The 22,441-nt window shown below is 44.3% G+C and overlaps 1 protein-coding gene across 1 annotated transcript in view; it reads left to right on the top strand.

Annotated features, from left to right (window-relative positions):
- Positions 1 to 1,265: 1,265 nt before the first annotated feature.
- LOC126248613 (congested-like trachea protein) overlaps positions 1,266 to 22,441 on the top strand; it is a 161,008-nt gene continuing 139,832 nt past the window's right edge. Inside the window, exon 1 of the mRNA XM_049949760.1 lies at positions 1,266 to 1,509. Within this exon, the coding sequence (XP_049805717.1) occupies positions 1,411 to 1,509 (99 nt within the window). The 5' untranslated portion in view covers positions 1,266 to 1,410. The remainder of the gene's footprint in view (positions 1,510 to 22,441) is intronic.

Below are 22,441 nucleotides of genomic sequence, written 5' to 3'. Positions count from 1 at the left end.
TCCCTACTTCTACCATCATCTGTTATTCAGCTTCTCAAATAGCAAAACTCGTCTACTACTTTAAGTATCTCATTGCCTGATTAATTCCCTCAGTATCACCTAATTTAACTCAACCACATTCCGCTATCTTTGTTGTGCTTTAGTTGATGTCCATCTTATATCCTCCTTTAAAGACTCTGTCCATTCTGTTCAACTGCTCTTCCAAGTCCTTTGCTGTCTCTGACAAAATTGAAACGTCATCAGCAAACCTCATACTTTTTTATTTCTTCTGCATAGACTTTAATTCCTACTCCAGTATTTTTCTTTGATATCCTTTACTACTTGCTCAATATACAGATTGAATAACATTGTTTATAGGCTACAGGCCTGTTTTACTCCCTTCTCAAACACTGCCTCCCTTTCACGCCCCTTGACTCTTATAACTGCCATTAATAGCGTTTCGTTCCCTGTATTTTATCCCTGTCACCCTTAGAATCTGAAAGAGAGTGTGCCAACAAACATTGTCAAAAGCTTTCACTATGTCTGGAAATTCTAGAAACACAGGTTTGCTTTTCCTTACCCTATCTTCTATGAGAAGTCGTAGGGACAGTATTGCCTCACGTGTTCTTACATTTCTCCAGAAACCATACTGATTTTCTCTGCGGTTGGCTTCTACCAGTTTTTCTAATTTTTGTGTGAAGGGTTCTTGTTAGTATTTTGCAACCGTTATTTATTAACTAATAGTTCGGTCATTTTTACACCTGTCAGCATCTGCTTCCTGTGCAACTGGAATTATTAAGTTCTTCTGGAAGTCTAGGGGTCTTTCGCTCATCTCATACGTGTTGCTCACCAGATGGTAGAGTTTTGTCATGGCTGGTTCTTCCAAGGCTATAAGTTCCTCTAACAGAATGTTGTCTGCTCCCAGGGCCTTGTTTCAACTTAAGTCTTTCAGTGCTTTGTGAAATTCTTCATTCAGTACACATCTAGCTTCTCGTCTTCATCTACATCCTCTTCCATTTCCACAATATTTCCCACAAGTGCATCTTCCTTGTGCAGACCCCGTATGCGTGCGAGTTTTCATGGGCTATAGTTGCTCGGCATGAGGCCAGCTAGTTAACTGGTTTTAATTATTTTGACTTTCAGGCCAGCTGGCGTTACAGTGAGCCAATAGGGTGTATCCACAGGCCATCTGACTGGTCGTTGTTATGGTGGAGGGATAAATGTGCAAGTTTTCGTTGCCTGTGGTTGAATTGTTCTACCTATGCTCTTTCGTCAAAGTAGTGGAATATCTGCCTATCAATGATTGTGAGTTGTTGGTGAACTGTGAAGTGTGTGGCAGGAGCCGCTAGGGTTGGTGGTGGTAGTGTGTACAGTACAAATATAAGAATTCTGGGTTGATCAGTAAAAGCAGTTTATTTTGATCCAGCCAAGATGGGGAAGAACAAAGTTAGCCCAGTTAAATACTTCGTTTGTGGTGGTTTTGGTGGCGTATGTACTGTTGTAGTGGGCCACCCTCTGGATACTATAAAGGTTGGTGTTGCATGAACTAGGAAATTTAGTGAATGTGATGGATGTAATTGTTACGTTGTGGAGTAACATTTCGTTGCAGAGAATGTAGAAGACGTATGCTGTGTTGTACACTTCCATTATTGTGCTTACGTGAATCGTGTTGACATATTGTTTCTCGTTACTGTTGTGTTCCTTTTGAATTTCAGCCAAACGGTGTGTGAAAATTTGCTATTTTCTCACTCTACGGCAAGAACTTACGCAAGAGGTTACGCCAGACCTGGTGCACATCCGAAATTAGGACTTCGTGTTGCTGAATAGTAGAATGGCGAAACTGAACTTTGATCCCTCTTTAATCATTGCTCTTGTGATATTTATGGAGACTGCTGAGTTGTTATGATGGTTAGAAGAAGATTAAATATTTAATGTTCTAAGCAGTGGGATGCATTTGCCCGACTGTGCCATATTTACAAAAAATATTTTGGTTAAATCTGTATGGGTGTTTACTGGTGTCCGTTTCTTCATTAAGTGTAGATAGATAAAGGTTCCATTTGCGATGAAAACTGAGGAACTTGTGATGGAAAAACGCGTATATACAGGGACAAAATAACGGAAATTAGACCAAATCCTATAAACGTTTTAGTTATGTTGTCAGATTGTATTATTTCAGAAATAGATTTTTATGTATCGTAGTGTATGGGCAGCTTCAGCTAACCAAGGTACTTTAGTTTCGCTGTACCTTCTGCTTTCTCATGGCTCGGAGCAGTACGAAATTAAGTTTGTGTTGTCATTTATAGATTGAGTAGTAATGTGTGATTTAAGAGTTTTGTGGCGTAAACTAGTATTCACTTATGCTCCAGAAAGCCCCAAGTCATTTTTAATGATCACCCTCTGTCAAAAATAGAACAGAATTATGCTTTGTGAAATCCAAATGATATGCTGCCGTAGGTAGGACCATGATTAAATGATCTTAAAGAGTGTCAATGGTAATGTCCTTCGTAGTGCTCTCTATTCTGGACTTAATAAAATTGAGGCAACTGAATCTACAGTTATCAAATTGGTCTGACACCATAATGATTAGATTAGATTCAGTGTTTGTTCCATATACCCAAAAATGAGATGATTCTCATGGGTGTGGAACATGTCAGAAAATATAACATAAAAAACATAAAACATTTGAATATAATACTTACTATTCTATCATATGTTAAGAAACTGTTAAAATAGAGAACTTCATTACAGTAAACTGGAATGGCTAATATTTACAGAATAAATGCACTGTTAGAATGAAACATTGTTATGCACTTTTAATAAATTTGTTGTACACAAAATACCTAATCTTGACTGGTGTGACCAACAAATGCTGTCAAAACTGAAATCTAACAGACACTTTAACTTAAGCTAGTCTAACAGTCCTTGTTAAAATGTTCTTCTATAGAATAGGAGGAGTTGCCTATCAAGTTTTTCAAACTCTATTTTATCTGAAACCAAGTTTTAACAGTTGCTGGCAATTTATTGAAAATGTGAGTTCCTTAACATTGGACCCCTTTTTGTACAGAGGGAAGGGAATTCGGGTGTTTATGTAGATTATTATTCCTAGTAATGATACTATGTATTGCACTATTGGTTGGAAACAGAGATATATTACTTGCAACAAATTTCATGAAGGAATAAATATACTGTGAGGCTGTGGTTAGAATATAAAGTTGTTTGAACAGGTTTCTACATGATGATCTTGAATTTACACCACAAATGATTCTTATTGCATGCTTTTACACACTAAAAACTTTTGCTCTATTTGAGGTACCCAGAAGATGAGCCCTTATGACATAATAAAATGAAAGTAAGCAAATTATGCAAGTTTTTCTGTATTTGTGTCTCTTACATCTGACAACATTCTCACAGAAAATACAGACTTGTTTAGGCACTTCAGCAATTCTATGGTATGCTCTTCCCAACTGAATTTATTATTGAGTTGTAATCCCAGAAATTTTAGTTGTCAACGTTTTTGATCTGCAAGTCTTCATATGTTACATACACGCTGGAAGGAATGGTGTTATGTCATGTGATGTGTGCAGACAAAAGGAACACAGAAAACTGGCAATATTTCCTTGCATGCATATTATCTTTCAGTATGTTGGTTGTAATGACACACTTATGTGTAGTGTTGTCAGATGTCTGGGTTGAGTAGAAAGGTGGTAGTTTGTTGAGAGTTTGCAAAGTGGTATTTTCATTTAATGCTTGATTTATATGTGTACAATGGAAATTATGTGATTGTAAAGTTATTGGCATAATTTTGTCATTGAGCATTTGAAATGACTAGCTGTTTTGTGGTTGCTAGTGAGGGAGGTACAGAAGTTTATTGCATAGGTCTGTGCCACAGCCGTCTTGGCTTGTAGTAGGATAGCTCTTCTGAGGTGGGCCACTTCTGTTTGTTGACGAGTGATGTTAATAGGCAGGTATGTGCCGTTCACTGTCAGATTTCATTGGTTGACGTGTGAGTAAGACTGTTCATGTTATTGTTGTGTTTCTTAAAAAATCAGAAAATCGCTAAGAGTATCTCATTGTATACCATACACTAGGAGGCAGGAAGTGTGTGTAGGTGAACTTCAGCATGATCCAGGGTGTTACTTTCTGTTGAGGTCTTACATTAGACAGATAATGAACTACACAGAAACTGGAAAAATCGGGGTGTCAAGTCTTTTGCCATATCCAACAAGTGCGAAAGGATAAAGAGAGTGGGTACTGGAGCCTTCGTTTTGGCTTTGTGGTGCTGTTACCTGAAAGGGCCAAAATAATGGTTTACTTCTGTGATTTAAAGCCATACTTTTCAACCCCCATCCCCTGTGGTGCTTTAAATGTTTCCATTTCGGCACTTGTCGGCACATTCCAGTAGTACCTCCATATGCTCCCCATTCCCTGAACTATCCCATATTAAGAATAGAAAAAAAAAAATACAGGTACGGAGAAGCCCTTGACTGCCTTTCGTATTCTCAGCCAGATCAAAAATATGAACACCATCATGTTCAAATGATTTTGGCAAACATGGTTACTAGGCCTATGTCTGTAACAAAGTTTTAGTCATCTGCTTTTCCTCTCTGTCTGGTAATAGGGTCTGCCTGAATCTGAATTTGTCTGTGATGAGGAACTTCATTTCCCTGCCCCCTGCTGGCAGAGGCTGATACTTCTCTGGCATCCTGCAGGGGAAGGTCACCTTCTGCTGAATGTCTTCAGCATGCCAACACTGACTTGTGGCCCAACATCAGCCACTGTCCATGGAAAGACAGGCTGTGGGCTGCATGACAGCCTGTTCATCATCCCTTCCTGATGGACAACTAAATAAACCCCAACCGCAGTTAAAACTGCATAAGGATAAAAAAGGTGCAAAAAAGAAAGAGGACAAAAAAAAGTGATAGTGGAGCTGGTAGTCTCTGTGGCAACGGATCCCTCACCACCACTAATTTTGAAATTATTCATGTTAAAATGGTTTCTACTCAACATGGGGTGCTGAAACGTGACCCACTTTCCTGCCTTCATCCCAACACCCATGGGTACCCCTACAGCCGTTATCTAATGGAGCTGTAATGGTTATTTTCACTGCCTAACAGAACTTGGTCATATACTTCCGTTTTATTTGGCAACATGTATAGCCCTTAAGGAAACTAGACTCCCTGAAATGTGTAACACCCTCTGTTTATCCTATGTAATCACCTTACATATTTTATAGAGAGTTGGCTGTGAAAAAGCATATGGTGATGTCTGCACATTGTTGCTTTTGGACACTTTTAGTGGCCATTTTCCACTCAGTACAGCATTGCAGGCTGTTCGTACAGACAACTGTGAATTTTACTGTCTGTGATGTCTATCTCCCTCCAGAAAGGGAGCTGACATCAGGAGACAGTTTATCTGATCAATCAGCTACCATCCTCTTTTCTACTCCTGGGCAATTTTATTGCTTTCAACCCTTTTGGGGTCTTGATAAAACACCTGAGGACTCTAATGGAACAATCATGGGCTTTGACTTATGTTTACTGAACAGTGGCACAAAAACTGATTTTAGTGCAGAACATGAAACATATACTGCCATATGTGGTCTGTTGATGTGAAGGCCCAACCTCCTCCCTTCAATGCAATGGAGAGTGCGTGACTATCTATGGGAGAGTGATCATTTCTTAATTGTCATGACCCATCCACACTGTTAACCAAATCAGGATCCCCAAAGATAGGCCAATCAAGGAATATGATAGGCAAATTTTCAGTTCCATCCTACCATCCAAAGCTATGCACACTGCCTTAAAAACACCAGAAGAAAGGCCTCCTGTGGGTCTGTGTGTTAGAATAGCTGTGAGGTATTCCTGCCTGTCGTAAGAGGTGACTAAAAGGAGTCTCGCACGTTTCGGCCTTTGTGATGGTCCCCTGTAGGGTTTGACCTCCATTTTTCAAAATTTTCCCAAAGAGCGAGCCAACTGGGGAAGGGTGCGTTACATGGTGCATAGTGTCCATCATGCTCCGAGATCTCTTGCATCCTTTGTTGACGTGGATCTGCACTTCCGCTCACTCTCCAGCGGTTGGGCAAGGTCATCCTCCTCGGTGTGTTTTCCTCCATCCTCTGTGCAGTATCACTTTCTGCACTGTCGACAATAATGGCCTTCTTAGCTCATTTGTGCCGGATACCCAGCACTGTAGCCAGTCCATTGTAGTGAAGCTGCCATGTACCCTGTTGGTTGTAGCCTCCTGACCACACAGATGGCCTTTGCGGTGGCTGGGTGACACCCGTGGGGAGGGCCCCTGGTCTGAGTTGGTGCCATGAAGCGTAGTATGTCATCTCTTGCTGGTGGTCATCATCTCTTGCTGGTGGTCAGACACCAGCAGTCTCTAAGCGGTCGAGGTCTAACTTCAATGCTAAGAGATACGACCCCAAATTGTCCGTCCGTCCCTCCCTCCCCCATGGCCACACCATGGGAGGAACGCCAGGCTAAGGATGGCAGTGAAGCTTATTTGTCCTGGTATCTCGTATGTAAGAGAGTTGATGGGGAATCCTTCATGTCCATGAAGCCTCAGTTTTTTGTAGAGCATTTGGAGGAGGAGGTGGAGGGCTTGTCCAAAATGTGGTCAGGGTCAGTCTTTACCAAAACAGCATCCTCCACCCAGTCACGGGCACTACACGCCTGTGACAACCTGGAGGATGTTTGTTTCCATGATGCTGCATGAAAGCTTAAGTATGGTCCAGGGTATCATATTTCACAGGGACCATATTTTGCTGTCTGACGATGAGCTGCATGCCAATTTAGAGCAGTGATATGTCCATTTCGTCCAGCACATCCCCTGGGGTCCGAGGGACAATCAGGTTTCCACTGGCGCCGTCATCTTGGCCTTTTAGGGTGACACATTACCCGAGAAGGTCAAAGTGGTGGTCTACCACTGTGATGTAGAGCCATATATCCCTCCCCTGATGCGGAGCTGTAAGTGCTGCAAGTTCGGCCATATGTCTTCCCGCTGTACTTCCAATGTCACCTGTCGGGATTGCGGACTTCCTTCACATCCCAGTACTCCCTGTGCCCCGCCTCACATCTGTGTCAACAGTGGAGAGCACCATTTGCCTTGCTCACCAGACTGCAGGATTCTCCAGAAAGCAAGAAAAATAGTGGAACATAAGACCCTGGAACATTTGACCTACACTGAGGCTAAGAGAAAATATGAGAGGCTGCATCCTGTGCATATGATGTCAACCTACACCGCCGGCACGACAACAGTTCTACCATGTTCTGTTCCGCCGCGTACAGTTGGCTCCACCTGCCCCCTTGATGGTGGGGGCCACTTCCCTCCCTGTTGCTCCTGCAAAACCTACTTCAGGAGCAACGTAAATGCGATTGGCGAGCACTTTGCTGAGCACTATGCTCGAGCCTCTGCGTCGGAGAACTACCTCCCAGACTTTCGTACCCTCAAACGGTGGATGGAAAGGGAAGTACTGTCGTTCACTATGCTCCAGTGATCCCTATAATGTCCCATTTACAGAGTGGGAGCTCCTCGATGCCTTTGCACATCACCTCGACACAGCTCCTGGACTGGATCGGATCCGCAGCCCGATTATTAAACATATCTCATCTGACTACAAGTGACATTTCCTCTAATCTTCAACCGGATCTGGTGTGATGGTGTCTTTCCATCACAGTGGCGGGAGAGCACAATTATTCTGATGCTCGAACCCGGTTAAAACCCGCTTGATGTGGATAGCTGACTGCCCATCAGCCTCACCAACTTTCTTTGTAAGCTTCTGGAACATACGGTGTGTCAGCGGTTGGGTTGGGTCCTGGAGTCTGGTGGCCTACTGGATCCATGTCAGGGCGGCTTCCGCCAGGGTCACTCTAGCACTGATAATCTTTTGTCCCTCGATTCTGCCATCTGAACAGCCTTTTCCAGACGCCAACATCTGGTTGCTGTCTTTTTTTGATTTATGTAAAGCATACACCATGTTCTGGCAGCATCATATCCAAAACTACATGTCGCTCTGTACTTTCCAAGTTCTTGCATCCCATAGTTCCCCAGTATTCAGGAGAATGGCATTCCGCAGGGTTCTGTATTGAGTGTCTCTCTATTTTTAGTGGCTGTAGGGCCATCGGTCTCACTTTATCTGGATGTGGATGACTTCTGTATTTCGTACTGCTCCTCCAGTACTTGTGTTGCTGAGTGGCACCTACAGGGAGCCATTCGCAAGGCGCAGTCATGGGCTCTACCCGACGGCTTCCAATTTTCAACCACGAAGTCGTGTGTCGTGAATTTCTGTCGGTGACGCACCATTCATCCAGAACCAAAGCTTTACCTTAATGACAATCCGCTCACTGTAGTGGAGACAAATCGATTTGCAGGACTGGTTTTGGGCACCTGATTCACTTGGCTACCTCACCTTCATCAGCTTAAGTGGAAGTGCTGGCAGCACCTTAATGCCCTCTGCTGCCTGAGCAACACCAACTGGGGTGCGGATTGCTCTACGCTGCTGCAGCTCTACAGGGCCCTAGTTAAATTCAGCCTTGACTATGGGAGTCTGGTTTACGGTTCGGCGGCACCCTCATTGTTGCGTTTACTTGACCCATTGTACCACTGTGATGGTGGCCTATCGACGGGAGCTTTTAGAACGAGTCCAGTGACCAGTATCCTGGTGGAGGCTGGAGTCTGTCCATTGAAGGTTAGGGGTGCACAACTGCTCGCCAGTTACGTTGCACATGTTCATAGTTCTCCTGCACATCTGAATTACTGTCTCCTTTTTCCCAATCACGGCAGTTCATCCGCTGCATCGGGGGCCCAGGTCAGGGCTTACGATTGCGGTTTGCGTCCTGTCCCTGCTGTCTGAATTGGAGTCCTTCCCGTTACCACCTCTCCTCGAGGTCCAGTCACGAACACCTCCATGATGTACACCTAGGCTGCAGATTCTTCTAGACATTTCGTATGGCCCTAAGGACCCTGTTAACCCTGCGGCTCTCCACTATCACTTCCTCTCGATTCTCGGCATGTACTGGGGCCATGAAGTGGTTTACACAGACGGCTCGATGGCTGATGGACATGTAGGCTTTGTGTATGTTCATGGAGGACATACTGAACAGCACTCCTTGCCAGATGGCTGCAGTGTTTTCACTGCAGAGCTGGTGGCTATATCTCTTGCTCTTGAGCACATCCACTCATGCCCTGGTGAGTCATTTCTCCTGTGCACTGACTCCTTGAGTGGCCTACAAGCTATTGACCAGTGCTACCCTTGCCATCCTTTGGTAGTGTCCATTCAGGAGTCCACCTATGCTCTTGAATGGGCCCATCGTTCAGTGGTGTTTGTGTGGACCCTAGGACACGTTGGAATCCCAGGCAACTCATCTCGCCTTGTCTTTTTGGGGTGGACATTTTAATGTGTTGCAGAGTGGCTGGCTCATCCTCTTTTATTGTTGTGATCAGCCAGCCCAGACCACATGCTCTATGGTTTTAATACCTTCTTCCACTTTTCCTTGTGGTGTATATTTCCCCATTTTTTGGTTCATTCCATTAGTTTTCTTTTTAGGTATGGTGTTGGGTATTTTTGTACCTTGAGCCTTGTTTGCGTCAGGGAAAAGGGACTGATGACCCTGTAGTTTGGTCCCTTTATACCCCAAATCAACCAACCATGTGGGCATTCCAGGGAATGAACTGGCTGATAGTTTGGGTAGAGAGGCAGATACTTACCCCATTCCCTTTCATGATCACAGGTGCAGATATGCGGATGCATATCAAATATATTTTCCCAGCATTGGAATGACATCTGGTGTGCTACTGCTCTCAGTAATAAACTCCGCACAATAAAGGAGACAACTGCAGTTTGACCCTCAGGGGGCTCAGCATTTAGTTGCTGGGTATAGGCTTGGCGACCCCGGGGTCCTTGAGCTGGGGACTGGGAAGCGCCACTAGTCCTCAATACCCTAAGCTCTGAGCATGCTTAAATGACCACCGTAAGGCGCGACGGTGGAACGTTGTACGGTACAGAGCCCAGGGATCTTGGCTTAACTGCCTGGGTCGTGAGGATGGTATAATAAAATAAAAAAAAAAACCTCAAGATGTGCTGCGCGCCAAGGAGACTCGTGGCTGTTGAGGTAGAACAGTTGCTAGCAGGCGACCTCTGGGGAACCTGCCACCCCCCCTCCCTCCCCTCGGTTGTATTAGGCTTACCCAGGGAAGGGGGGCTCTGTCTGGGTGGACATTCCTTTCCCTAGCTGCTCGTGGGACTACCATGATACCATGAAAAGAAATATGAATAGTGCACAAGCACAAGTCTCTAAGAAAGGAAAGTTCAATGGTTTAAAGTATGACCCCCCAATCGTTCCCTTCCCTGCCCACACCAGGGCAGGAACAGTAGTCTGAATTACCTGGTGAGACGTATTCTCCTCGATTTCTGGTTGCAGCCGAACAGATGGGGACTCATTTCTGACCACAAAGCCTCAGTTTTTTCTGGAAAATTAAGAGGACAAGTTTGGAGAAGTTGAGGGAATGTCTAAAATGAGGTCTGGAGCAGTCCTCATGCAGACAGCATCCCCAGCACAGTCACGGGCATTTCTTGCTTGTGACAAGCTCAGTGATGATGGAGTCTCCATTATACCTCATAAGAGCCTCAATATAGTTCAGGGACTTAGTTTTCATCATGACCTGTTGTTGCAGTCTGACGACGAGCTACGTGCAAATCTGGAACGTCGCGGTTTCCACTTTGTATGACGTGTCTTCAGGGGACCTAAAGATAGTAGGATCGCCACCGGCGCCTTCATGTTGGTTTTTGAGGGTGACACCCTGCCCGAGAAAGTCAAGGTGGTGATATATCAATGTGATGTTAAGCCTTACATCCCTCCTCCCATACGCTGCTTTAAGTGCTGGAGGTTTGGGCATATGTCATAGAGATGTGACGCCAACCCTACCTGTCGGGATTGTGGATGTGCCTCCCACCCCAACGTCCCATGTTTGCCGCCCCCTGTTTGTGTCAACTGCGGACAGAAACATTCATCTTGCTCGTCAGACTGTGCGGTTTATCAAAAAGAACCTTGGACAGGCTCACTTACACAGAGGCTAAACGCAAGTACGATCGACTTCACCCTGTGCACATTTCATCGACGTATGCTGCAGCAGCTTTGATGTCACCATCCCTGGCGATGAGCCCCCAAGCTCAGCCGCTTTTTGTGGGCCCTCCAGCCCAGCCATCTATTCCTGCCCCCCTGGTAGTTGGGGAACACCCTCTTCCATTGCTCCCCTGTTTTCAACATCGGGAGTAACAACCTCTCCTTTTTTGGGGACTTCAGTCCCCACCTCTGCGCTAGAGAAGTGCCCGCCTCCTCCGGCTCCCCTCGCGTGGAAGGGATCGTTTGGTGCCCTCCCTTTCATGGTTACTGCCCCTCCAGATGTCAGCCAGTGGCTGAGAAAGCCACCACCTCAGGGCTGTAGGGCTTCCAGGTCTTCCTCGGTCCATGAGACTGGGTTGGAAAAGCCCACCCAGCCTGATAAACTGGACGACAAACGAGACCCTACCAAAAAGAAGAAAAAGCAAAAGGAGAAGGACAGAGAGACAGAAAAGGAGTTCACCACTGCACCTGAAGATGATGTGAAGCATCTAGGGTCCACTCAGGAGCTAGATGTTGCTCGACCCGCAGCTCCTATGGAAGTTGATCAGGACCCCCCAGGTTCTTTCATGTCTTGACAGTCAGATACCATTATCCTTCAGTGGAATTGCCGTGGTTTTTTCCGCCACCTTGCTGAGTTGAAACAGCTTTTGTGCCGCTTCTCTGCCACTTGTCTGGCCCTACAGGAAACCTGGTTTCCTGTTCGGTGGACCCCCTCCCTCTTTGACTACCGGGGTTACTATAAGAACCACGTAGATTACGAAAGGGTGTCTGGTGGTGTCTGTGTTGTATGTTCTTGCCACTGTTCCTAGTGCCCCAGTGCCACTTCACACGGCTCTAGAGGCTGTGGCTGTTAGAATCCGGGCAGGAATGGAGCTTACCATCTGTTCCCTCTACCTTCCCCTGGATGAGGTTGTCCCTCTTGCTGACCCTTTATGGGGTGGGGCCCAGATCTTGGACCAGGGTTGGAACGTTGAGGCTCTCTTGGCACAGCAGGTCATTTGCCTTCTTAACACTGGTGCTCCCACATATTTTAGCTTGACTCATGGCACATACTCGGCCATTGACCTCTCTCTTAGTATCCCAGGTCTTCTTCCATACCTCAGTTGGAGGGTCCACGATGACCTCTGTGGTAGCGACACTTTTCTATCCTGGTTTCTCTTCTTCAATCCCAACCCCCTGACCAGCTGCCACAATGGTCTCTTCGTGGAGCTGATTGGACAGCCTACACCTCAGCTACTGTGGCCATTGCTCCGCTTCCTGGTGACATTGATTTGTCAATGGACGAGGTCACTATGGCCATTGTTTCTGTTGCCGAGGAAACTGTCACCTGTTCTTAAAGTACCCTAAGGCGTAAGTCAGACCCTTGGTGGACACCAGAGATTGCAGAAGCTATCTGGGACCGCCGTCGAGCCCTGCAACGACACCGGCGTCATCCTTCCCTAGAGAATCTGGTTGCCTTTAAACGGCTGCAGGCCCGGGCTCGGCGGTTAATCCGGCGGAGCAAACAGGACTGCTGGCAACGATATGTTGCCACCATAGGTTCTCGCACCTCCCCATCTCAGGTGTGGTCACGGGTTCGGTGCATTTTTGGCTTTCGCCCTCATGCGTCTGTCCCTTCCCTTTCTCTTCGGGGTACACTTTGTACTGACCCAATCACCATTGCCGAACATCTGGCAGAGTACTTCGTTCGTAGTTCCGCGACAGCAGGCTACAGCGCAGAATTCCACGCCTTTAAAGAGCAGGCTGAGCGTATGCAGTTGTCATTTCGCACGCATCTTTGGGAAGCTTTTAGTGAATGGGAGTTTCAAAGTGCCCTTATAGCTTGCCCCAATACCTCTCCAGGTCCAGACCGAATTCACAAAGTTTCTTCGCCATCTCTCGGCGCAGTGTCGGGGTGAATTACTCGCCCTATTTAACTGCATCTGGACGGAGGGTGTTTTCCCAACACGTTGGCAGGATAGCGTTACCATCCCGGTGCTGAAACCTGGTGCAGATCTGCTGGTGGTTGATAGCTATTGTCCTATCAACCTTACCAATGTTATGTGCAAACTCCTGGAATGGATGGTGAGTCGGTGGCTCATGTGGATCCTCGAAGCTCGGGGCCTCCTGGCCCAGCAACAGGGGGGCTTCTGTCAGGGCCGCTCAGCGATCGACAATTTAGTCTTGCTAGAGTCGGCTATTCGTACAGCTTTTACTCAGTGAGAACATCTAGTTGCTGTTTTCTTTGATCTTCAGGTGGCGTACGATACCACCTGGCGCAATCATATCCTTGCTGCGCTGCACGAATAGCACTTACGGGGGCTACTTCAGATTTTTCTACGGAATTTTCTCTCCAATCGCTCCTTTCGGGTTAGAGTTGGCACTTATTTTAGCTCTGCTCATATTCAGGAGAATAGTGTTCTGCAGGGCTCAGTTCTCAGTGTTCCCCTCTTTTCGGTGGCGATTAATGGTCTTGAGGCTGTGATGGGCTCATCGGTCTGTTAACTCTCTATATGCCGATGACTTTTGTCTTTATTACAGTTCCCCAAGCATCAGTGTCGCTGAACGGCGGCTGCAGGGAGCTATCCGTATGGCACATTTTTGGGCATCCAACCATGGTTTTCAGTTCTCAGCCTCTAAGACCCGAGTGATGCATTTCTGTCTTTGTTGAACGGTCCACCTCCATCCAGAGCTCTACCTTGCCAGTGAACTCCTTCGTATTGAGGAGACGCATTGCTGTCTTGGCATGCTGTTTGATGCTCAGCTCACTTGGACACCTCATCTTTGCGAGCTTAAACTACGGTGTTGGCGGCACCGCAACGTCCTTCGCTGCCTCAGCCACACTGTTTGGGGGGCTGCACGAACAACCCTCCTACAGCTGTATAAGGCCTTAGTCCAGTCCCCTCTCAACTACGGGAGCGTGGTGTATGACTCAGCAGCATCTTCGACGTTGCAGATCCTCGACCCGATTCTCCATTGTGGCGTCAGACTGGCGACAGGTGCCTTCCGCACTAGTCCGGTGACTAGCCTTCTTGTAGAAGCTGGAATCCCTCCCTTACGATTCCGCCGACAACAGTTGCTTGAGTCATACATCGCCCGTGTCCATGCCTCGCCCGACTACCCAAACCGCAGGCTCCTTTTTCCATCTTCTGCACTCCCCTCCTCATGATGGGAGCCTAGGTCGGGTCTCCCGATCGCGGTCCGCATTCGTTCCCTTCTCTCGTCACTTGAGTCCTTTCCCCTTCCTCCATCCTTCCGGTCCTCTTCTTCTACCCCTCCTTGGTCCCATCCTCGCGTGTGGCTTTGCTTGGATTTGTCCTGCGACTCAAAGTCCTCCGTTCCACCTGGCAGTCTTCGTCAACAATTCGTGGCTCTTCTTGCCTCGTTTCATGATGCAGATGTAGTCTACACTAATGGTTCTGTGGGCGATGGATGCACTGGGTTTACTTTCATCCACGGCGACTACGTTGAGCAGCATTCCCTGCCTTGTGGGAGCAGTGTTTTTGCTGCGGAGCTGGTTGCTCTTTATCGTGCACTTGCTCACCTTTCCTCCTGCCCTGGGGAGTATTTATCATATGCAGTGACTCCCTGAGTGGATTGCAAGCACTCAACCAGTGTTTTTCTCGGGATCCTTTGGTGCGCGTTATTCAAGATGCTACTTTTGCTCTCGCTGAGTGTGGTCGTTCAGCAACGTTTGTGTGGACCTCGGGCCACATCGGCATTCCAGAAAACAAACGTGTCGATCGGTTGGCCAAGCAGGCCACCACTTCGCCACCCCTGGAGCTTGGTCTCGTGGAACGAGACCTCCGGTCAGCCCTACGTCGCAAGGTCCGCGATGTCTGGAGCTCTGAATGGTCTGTCTTAAACACGCCAAATAAGCTCCGCATGGTACAGTTTTCCACGGCTGTATGGAACTCATCCTTGAGGAGCACGCGTAGGGACTCAATTGTTCTCTGCCGTCTCTGAATTGGAGATACACGGTTGACCCACAGCTATCTCCTTCGCCATGAGAACCCACCCAAGTGTCGCTGTGATGCAGGGCTGACAGTGGTCCATCTTCTGATGGACTGCCCCCTTTTAGCCCTCGTACGGCAGTCCTTTAATTTACCAGCTGCATTTCCTTTAATTCTAGGTGACAATGCCTATATAGCTGTCTCAGTTTTACATTTTATCCGTGCAGCTGGGTTTCATCACTCACTCTAGTGTGGGTGCTCTCACATGATTTCTCAGGCTACACCCACTCCAGCGACTTTTAATTGTGACATAGATACCAAAATAGTGTCTTTTATGGTAACACGTTGTGTTGGTACCTCTATCCACACTTTCCAGCTGGAGGTTCTTCGTTTGTAGTTGAGTGGTTGACCTTTTACCTGATCCATCAACCACTGTAGTCTGTTTTACTCTAGTCAACTATTTGCTCTGCTCCTTTGAAGTGTCCTCTATTTTGTGTTATTGCGGTGTTCATTTTAGCTCTGTACTCCTTGGTGTTCCCTCCCTCTGGGTGCAGAGGTTACTCTTTTACTGTATAGGCCTTTTACAAGTATGTCTGTTTGGAACAGGGGACTGATGACCTCGATGATTAGCCCCCATCAAACCCCAAAACCAACCAACCAACTGCAGTTTGGCACTCTTCCTTCCTCTCCACTTGGAAAGGATCCACTGTCTTATCCTGTCTACACATCGGTCATACTAGTCTCACCGATTGTTTTCTCTTGCGTAACGAGCTGCTCCCACAATGTGGCTGTTTAGCCAGACTGATAGTATCCCATATATTGGTGGAATGTCCCCTTCTTGTGGCCCTTCGCACTAAATATAGCCTTCCAGATTCCCGTATTAGCAGGAGATTCACAGATCGTTGAACTGGTCCTCATTTTCCTATGTGAAACTGGATTTTATTTTCAGTAATAAGGCTTTGCTCTGCTTCTGGAGCAGGGGTAGGGTGGTTGTGGTTGGGGCATGTCTCCATGTTTTCTAGGTCTGGGATCCATGTCCACTCCCCCGTGCGAAGACCATTCTTTTATATCTCAGTTTTTCTAGTTCTTAGATCTATAATGTGAACAAATTACATTTCAGCCTGATGAGCTGCACAGCAGTTACTCTTAGATCGTCTGCTGTGATACAGCGAAATAACAAAGTAACAACAAATGTAAGAAACACCACAATTTTCAAAGAGCCGTTTACCAGTAAACACATTCATCAAAGTAATGTGCGAAAATTCACTACAAACACTCTTAATTTCATGACCCCTCCTTCGTGGATTGTTTGGGAGACTATAATAGCCACTAAACATTTTTTAAAATAGAAAACTGAGCTATTTTCTTACACTGCAATAACCTTACATTTGCTAGTTGCCATATAGAAATCATTAACACAGTATACAGGCTTGTGAAATACATATAGCTGTCATTTAAAATGTACACCTGAACATTTCAGTGGTCTGTGTTAAGAAAATCATAGATTTTTTGAGGTAAAAATGACTTCATGTTGCATAGTGTGGATGCAGTTGTTTTGTCTTGTAATCATTTGCAAATAAAAAAAAATTTCATAAAATTCTAGTACATACATTCTGTTCTGGTATGAATAAAAACTGAAACATTAACAGATCAGAGTGAATAAAATTCATACAACAATATTTATGCACTTATTCACAGATACAGTGTAATTAGTTTCATAGTGCTTTCAGTTGGTATACTATGCCTCATCAAAACATAGAATTGGGTTTTATTGTGTTACATGGGATAACGTTCTGTTGTACAGAATTTTACTTGTCTGTTAAGCAGTATAAGTGGATGAATTTATTTATTCTTCTGCATAGTATAGTTCCACTTCCCAGTTTGGCCAGTCTGCAGTTTTATGCCTCTAATTCAGTAATAAATTATTTGACTCTTAAATTCCACTTACAGTATTGCATCCCTTGTCGTGCCTGTAAAACTTGTGGCAAGTAAGACTGCAGCTGTTGAGCTGACATTCTGTTACTGCGAATATAATTGAGAAGTGTTGCAGATTAGACTTACAGTATTTGTTAGGGAATGTACCTATCAGGTACACACTGCCGTATTTCCTTTATGCAGTGTTTGAAATAGTATATTTATTTTAACTTGATTCAATATAATCCTCACTAATAATTTTAAGTCTAATTTTAACACTGGGCATTTAAAATGTTTTCCAAGCAGATCATGTAAATGTGATTGCTTCACATGTACTTTCACCCTGGATGCATAGATGCTATGTAACAGAATACTTAATGTGTGCGTATGACTACGTAATTGAAATTGTAAGCCCATGTTTTTATTTGGTGTTTTGTACAGGACTGTAATCAGTTTATTGTGCTTCAATCTTGGTCATTTTTCCCGTACAGATGACATAAAAATTTGATGACATCGTAATATATATTTAATTCTTAACAGTATTTCAATTCAGTGGTGAAAATGATTCAGAGCACACATCTGCATAATAAGCATGTGAACATTTGCATTCATATGAGTGCAGGCTTCTGTGGCTGAACTTGTCTTGTGATGAGATAGTGGTAGGGAAAGGGGGAGGATGAGGATGGGGGTCTGCTGCAAGCAGTGGCTGATTTGACCAGCCGGTTTTAGTGAATCGTACGGTAACATTAGGTGTGATCTAGCAATGCTCCTGAAATTCAGTGGTTGTTTCTGTGTCATTATCTATTGTTCCTTCATTTGTAACTATTTGATGTCCATGAAGACATCCATCCACCAGAATTGTCAGTTAAGATGACAGAAGCTTGTGATGACTGTGCTTCATATTAACATGCCTCTTAATTGCTCCAATCGCCTAGTACCTCTTTTGATGGTTACAGCTTGTAAAGCCTGTGTGCTTTGTGGAACCAAATAGTGCTGCCACACTTAGTTTGGTATTCTGAGTGGGGTTGTTAACTCATTCAATATGAGTGTTCCAAATGCCATGTGTTAGGGTCATTCTGCCTTATCATTGTCTGATCACTTAAACCTAGATAGATGCAGTATGTAGACATCATCTTTTGGGGAGCCCAACAACTCTCAAATCAATTTGTCATCAGTAAAGCTTCTTTGACTTCTATCACCCCTTTAATTCCTGCTCCCAGCATCTAGTCCCAATAAATCTGTGTAATTGATTGTACCATTGTCACACATTAAAAGTGGCTGTGACACACAGAAATGTATGTAAAACTAGTGATATTAGTCAAATGGTGTATTTTGTTAATGTGATTAAGGCCACCTGTAAGTCTAATAAAAATAATGTAAAAGACTGGATCTTGATGCTGTCATACAGAAGAATCAAAATTTTTATTCACTTCAGAGTACTGAGAATAGATTAGGAGAGTGACTCTTTCATGGAGCTAGATGTAACAGCACAGGAGATGAATGTGAAGTTTCACCTCATCATTACTGTGTTAAAACTTCAGCCACATCCACATTGGCAAATTCAAATTAATATCAATGGTAAGCCAGATATGGTCTGTAGAGAAAATGCATGAAGATTTCCAACACTGCTTGTTTCACCAGCAATAAGTAATTTTTGCACTCACTGTCGACACTCTTTAATATCCAGTTTCTGGAATCAAATCTTGAACAGCTCTACTGAAAACTTAAATTTTATTCCAGTGAGTTAATCCCAGCTTTAGTCAGTGCCTGAATTAGGACTCCAATCCCAGTGTTAGTATGTATGTACTCAGTACTTTACTTATTCTCTTCCACTGTTTGCAGCTGTGCACTAATCGTTAGCTCATATTTTGCAAGTTGTTTTGAGAATATTTGCATCAGAAAATCCATTCTTATGGAAGAAATTAATTCACTACAGTGTGTTGGTTGGTACATTATTAAGAACTACTTTCTCAAAATACCTGTTGTGTTTATTCTGCATGAGTCATGTACCTAAGAGTTTGTAATGTTGCCCACATAGGTGACAGTCTGACATTCAGCAGATTCAGTTGCAGCCACAAAATGGATGGAAATAATAGATAATTGTTTTCAGAGTAATTTCACATAAGCACTTTATCTGAGCATATGTTCCATTCTTGCTACCTCTTAGTGGGAACTGAAAAAAATTAATGTATAATTGTCATGCCTCTGTCTTTGAAAATAATTTTGTATCTACCTTTCCCCAATTCAGTGGTGCCATGTATGTCAATTATTTTTCAAAATTTTGGAATTCCTGTCACCACCAGCATAGTTATTTTCAAAAATTGCTCCCTCTGCTTGTCTGTTCTCAAATGCTCTTCTAGCTACTTAAATTAAGAGTTTCCACAGAACCTGTAACCTAATGTATTACTTTCATTTGCTATTCACCAGTTTCAGCATAGTATTCAGTATTAATCATTTGCATGTAAGTGGTCATACGTCTGAAGACCATACATGGGTAATGATTAAGTCAATTTCAGCCCATAAACTAACAGTGACAGGTTTTTATCAGGCCAGTTGGACTAAGGTGCACAAATATTCTATAATACCTGTCAGTGCTGGCTCGGAAATGCCCTGGCATTTTTTCAAGTATTTTAATTTTTGACTTCTTGCATGGTCTACAAACAGTAGATGTATAACTACTTACATGCAGATGCTCGAAAAGGATGATAAGGTTGAAATTGGCCAGTAGCAAACAAAAGTATTGGATACAATGACTACCTCAGAGGAAACATGTTCACTTAACCAGTGGATCCAGTTAAGAAGGGAAATTCCTCTGTTTTCATGCAATACTTCATGTTGAGAAATGCAAGTTATATCCTTCAGAATTTCAGTGTACACTGAGATAACAAGTCATGAGATCCATCCTAATATTGTCTGACCTCCTTTTGCCTGGTGGTGTGCAGCAGCTTGATGTGGCATGGACTAGTCATTAGGAGTGCATTGCAGAAATTTTGAGCCATCCTGCCTCTATAGCAGTCCTTAATTATGAAAGTGTTGCCGGCACAAAATTTTGCGCACGAACCTACCTCTTGATTATGTCCCACAGATGTTTGATGGGATTCATGCCAGGCAATCTGTGGCCAGATCATTTGCTCAAATGGTTCCATATGCTTCAAAACCAGTCTTGAACAATTATGGCGTGGTAACTATTCCATCGTTGTTTTGGAACATGAAGTCCATACGAATGGCTGCAAATGGTCTCCAGGTAGCCTAACATAACCATTTCCAGTCAGTGGTCGGTTCAGTTGGACCAAAAAACCCAGTCCATTCCGTGTAAACACGGCTCACACCATTATGGAACAACCACCACCACGAGCTTGCACACTGCCTTGTTGACAACTTGGGTTCACTGCTTTGTGGGGTCTGCGCTACACTCGAACGCCACCATCAGCTCTTCCCAACTGAAATTGGGACTCATCTGGCCAGTCGACAGTTTTTCAGTCATCTAGAGTCCAACCGATATGGTGACAAGCCCAGGAGAGGTGCTGCAGGCAATTTTGTGTGGTAGCAAAGACACTCAGGTCTGTCATCTGCTGCTATAGTCTATTTATGCCAGATTTCACCGCACCGTCCTAACAGATGGGTGTGCCATCCACCCACATTAATTTCTGCATTTATTTCACACAGTGTTGCTTGTGTGTTAGCACTGACAACTCCACAAACAGTGCTGCTCTTGGTCTTTACTTTTCATAATCCAGTAGGCCTGGTGAAAATAGTGGTTAGTAAGGTGCACAGAGAATCACAACTATGATTTCAAACTGCATTGCATTTGTTAATGAGTGCATATGTTCTTAACTGCATTGCGGTGTAGCTTGCTCGCCAGGTTTAGAGAGGGTGCGTTTCTGGATGAGGTATCGAATATATTGCTTCCCCCTACTTATACCTCCCGAGGGGATCACGAATGTAAAATTAGAGAGATTAGAGCGCGCACGGAGGCTTTCAGACAGTCGTTCTTCCCGCGAACCATACGCGACTGGAACAGGAAAGGGAGGTAATGACAGTGGCACGTAAAGTGCCCTCCGCCACACACCGTTGGGTGGCTTGCCGAGTATAAATGTAGATGTAGATGTAGGCTGTCGGCCACTGTGTTGTCCATGATGAGGAGGGATACCTGAAATTTGGTGTTATCATCACACTCTTGACACTGTGGATCTTGGAGTACTGACTTCCATGATGATTTCAGAGATTGAATGTCCCATTCACCTAGTTCCAAGTACCATTCAATGTTCAAAGTCTATTAATTATCTTTGTGCGACCATAATCATGTCGGAAACCATTTCACAGGAGCACCTAAGAACAAATTGCAGCTCTGCCAATGCACTGCCCGTTGGACCTTGTCTATGCGATACTATTGCTATCTGTATATGTGCATATTGCTATCGTGTGACTTTTGTCACCACAGTGTATTATCTTTTACAGGAAATTCTTGTTTCTAATTTCTCAGTCTGTTTCAAAGTACCAGAGGTCCTATCTGAATTTTTGAAGTTTGATACAGTCAGTGATTTTGTATAGTTTCTTTCAGAAAATTTGACATAATATTGTCTCCTGTACATCATGTTCCTGTCAAGTTTTTGATGTGATTAAACTGCTGCCAATTTACTATCATTTTTTAAAATGTGATTTTGTGTTTACACTTCTCCTAGGAACAGTTTCTTTGGTGGCAATATCCACTGACAATCACTTCCGCTTAGGAGGTTCATTACCATTACCATTGCAATTGTTTTTGTGATTTTTACAGTATTATTTGAAGTCAGATATTAAACATGTTCCAGTGGAGGCCACTGCCAGTTTTTGAAAACAGTACTAGATTATAAATGGATCACATGGCTGCATATCCACTCTGATATTGCAGTTACATTGACTTAGCGGAGCTGTTGCATCTCTCTCTCTGCCTCAGCTGCCTTTTCTGCATTGCTTCTTGGCTTTCTGTCACAACCTTTGTAGTGCAGTGAATGTATATTAATCGTTAAGGTGATGCACTACTGGGAACTTGTTTTGAAATGCCATCAGTAATATGGTCCAGGCTCTGCCATGTTGTCTCGCAGAGCTATAACTCTCTTTTGGTCTTCCTTGCCTATTCAGTTGCAATTAATCATATCAGCTTCATTAGCATACAGTGGACATCCCTAGATAGTAAATTCTGGTATGTCTTCTTCACTATCGACACATTCGGTGTCTTATCCTAACCCTGTTTAAAGCAAATCAGCAGCTTCAGGTCCTTGACATGTCAAGAAATGTCAGTTTTCTTGAGGGATTCAGGTATCTCACTTCCAGTGTCTTTCATGTTTGGGAAAGAACTGTAGATCTGTCTTGTTGTTTGATCATCATCCCAATATTCCTGCCACCGAACTATCTGATTGTGAATTTGTTGCTTGCTTGTGGTCATATATTCTGGTTAACTATCACTTTATATGAAATAAAGGTGAAATGGAAGAGCAATCAGATAACACAAGC

Source organism: Schistocerca nitens, chromosome 3 (assembly GCF_023898315.1).
Source record: "Schistocerca nitens isolate TAMUIC-IGC-003100 chromosome 3, iqSchNite1.1, whole genome shotgun sequence".
Lineage (NCBI taxonomy): Eukaryota > Metazoa > Arthropoda > Insecta > Orthoptera > Acrididae > Schistocerca > Schistocerca nitens.
Note: the sequence above shows the minus strand (reverse complement) of the source record. Positions and strands in the feature narration are given on the sequence as shown.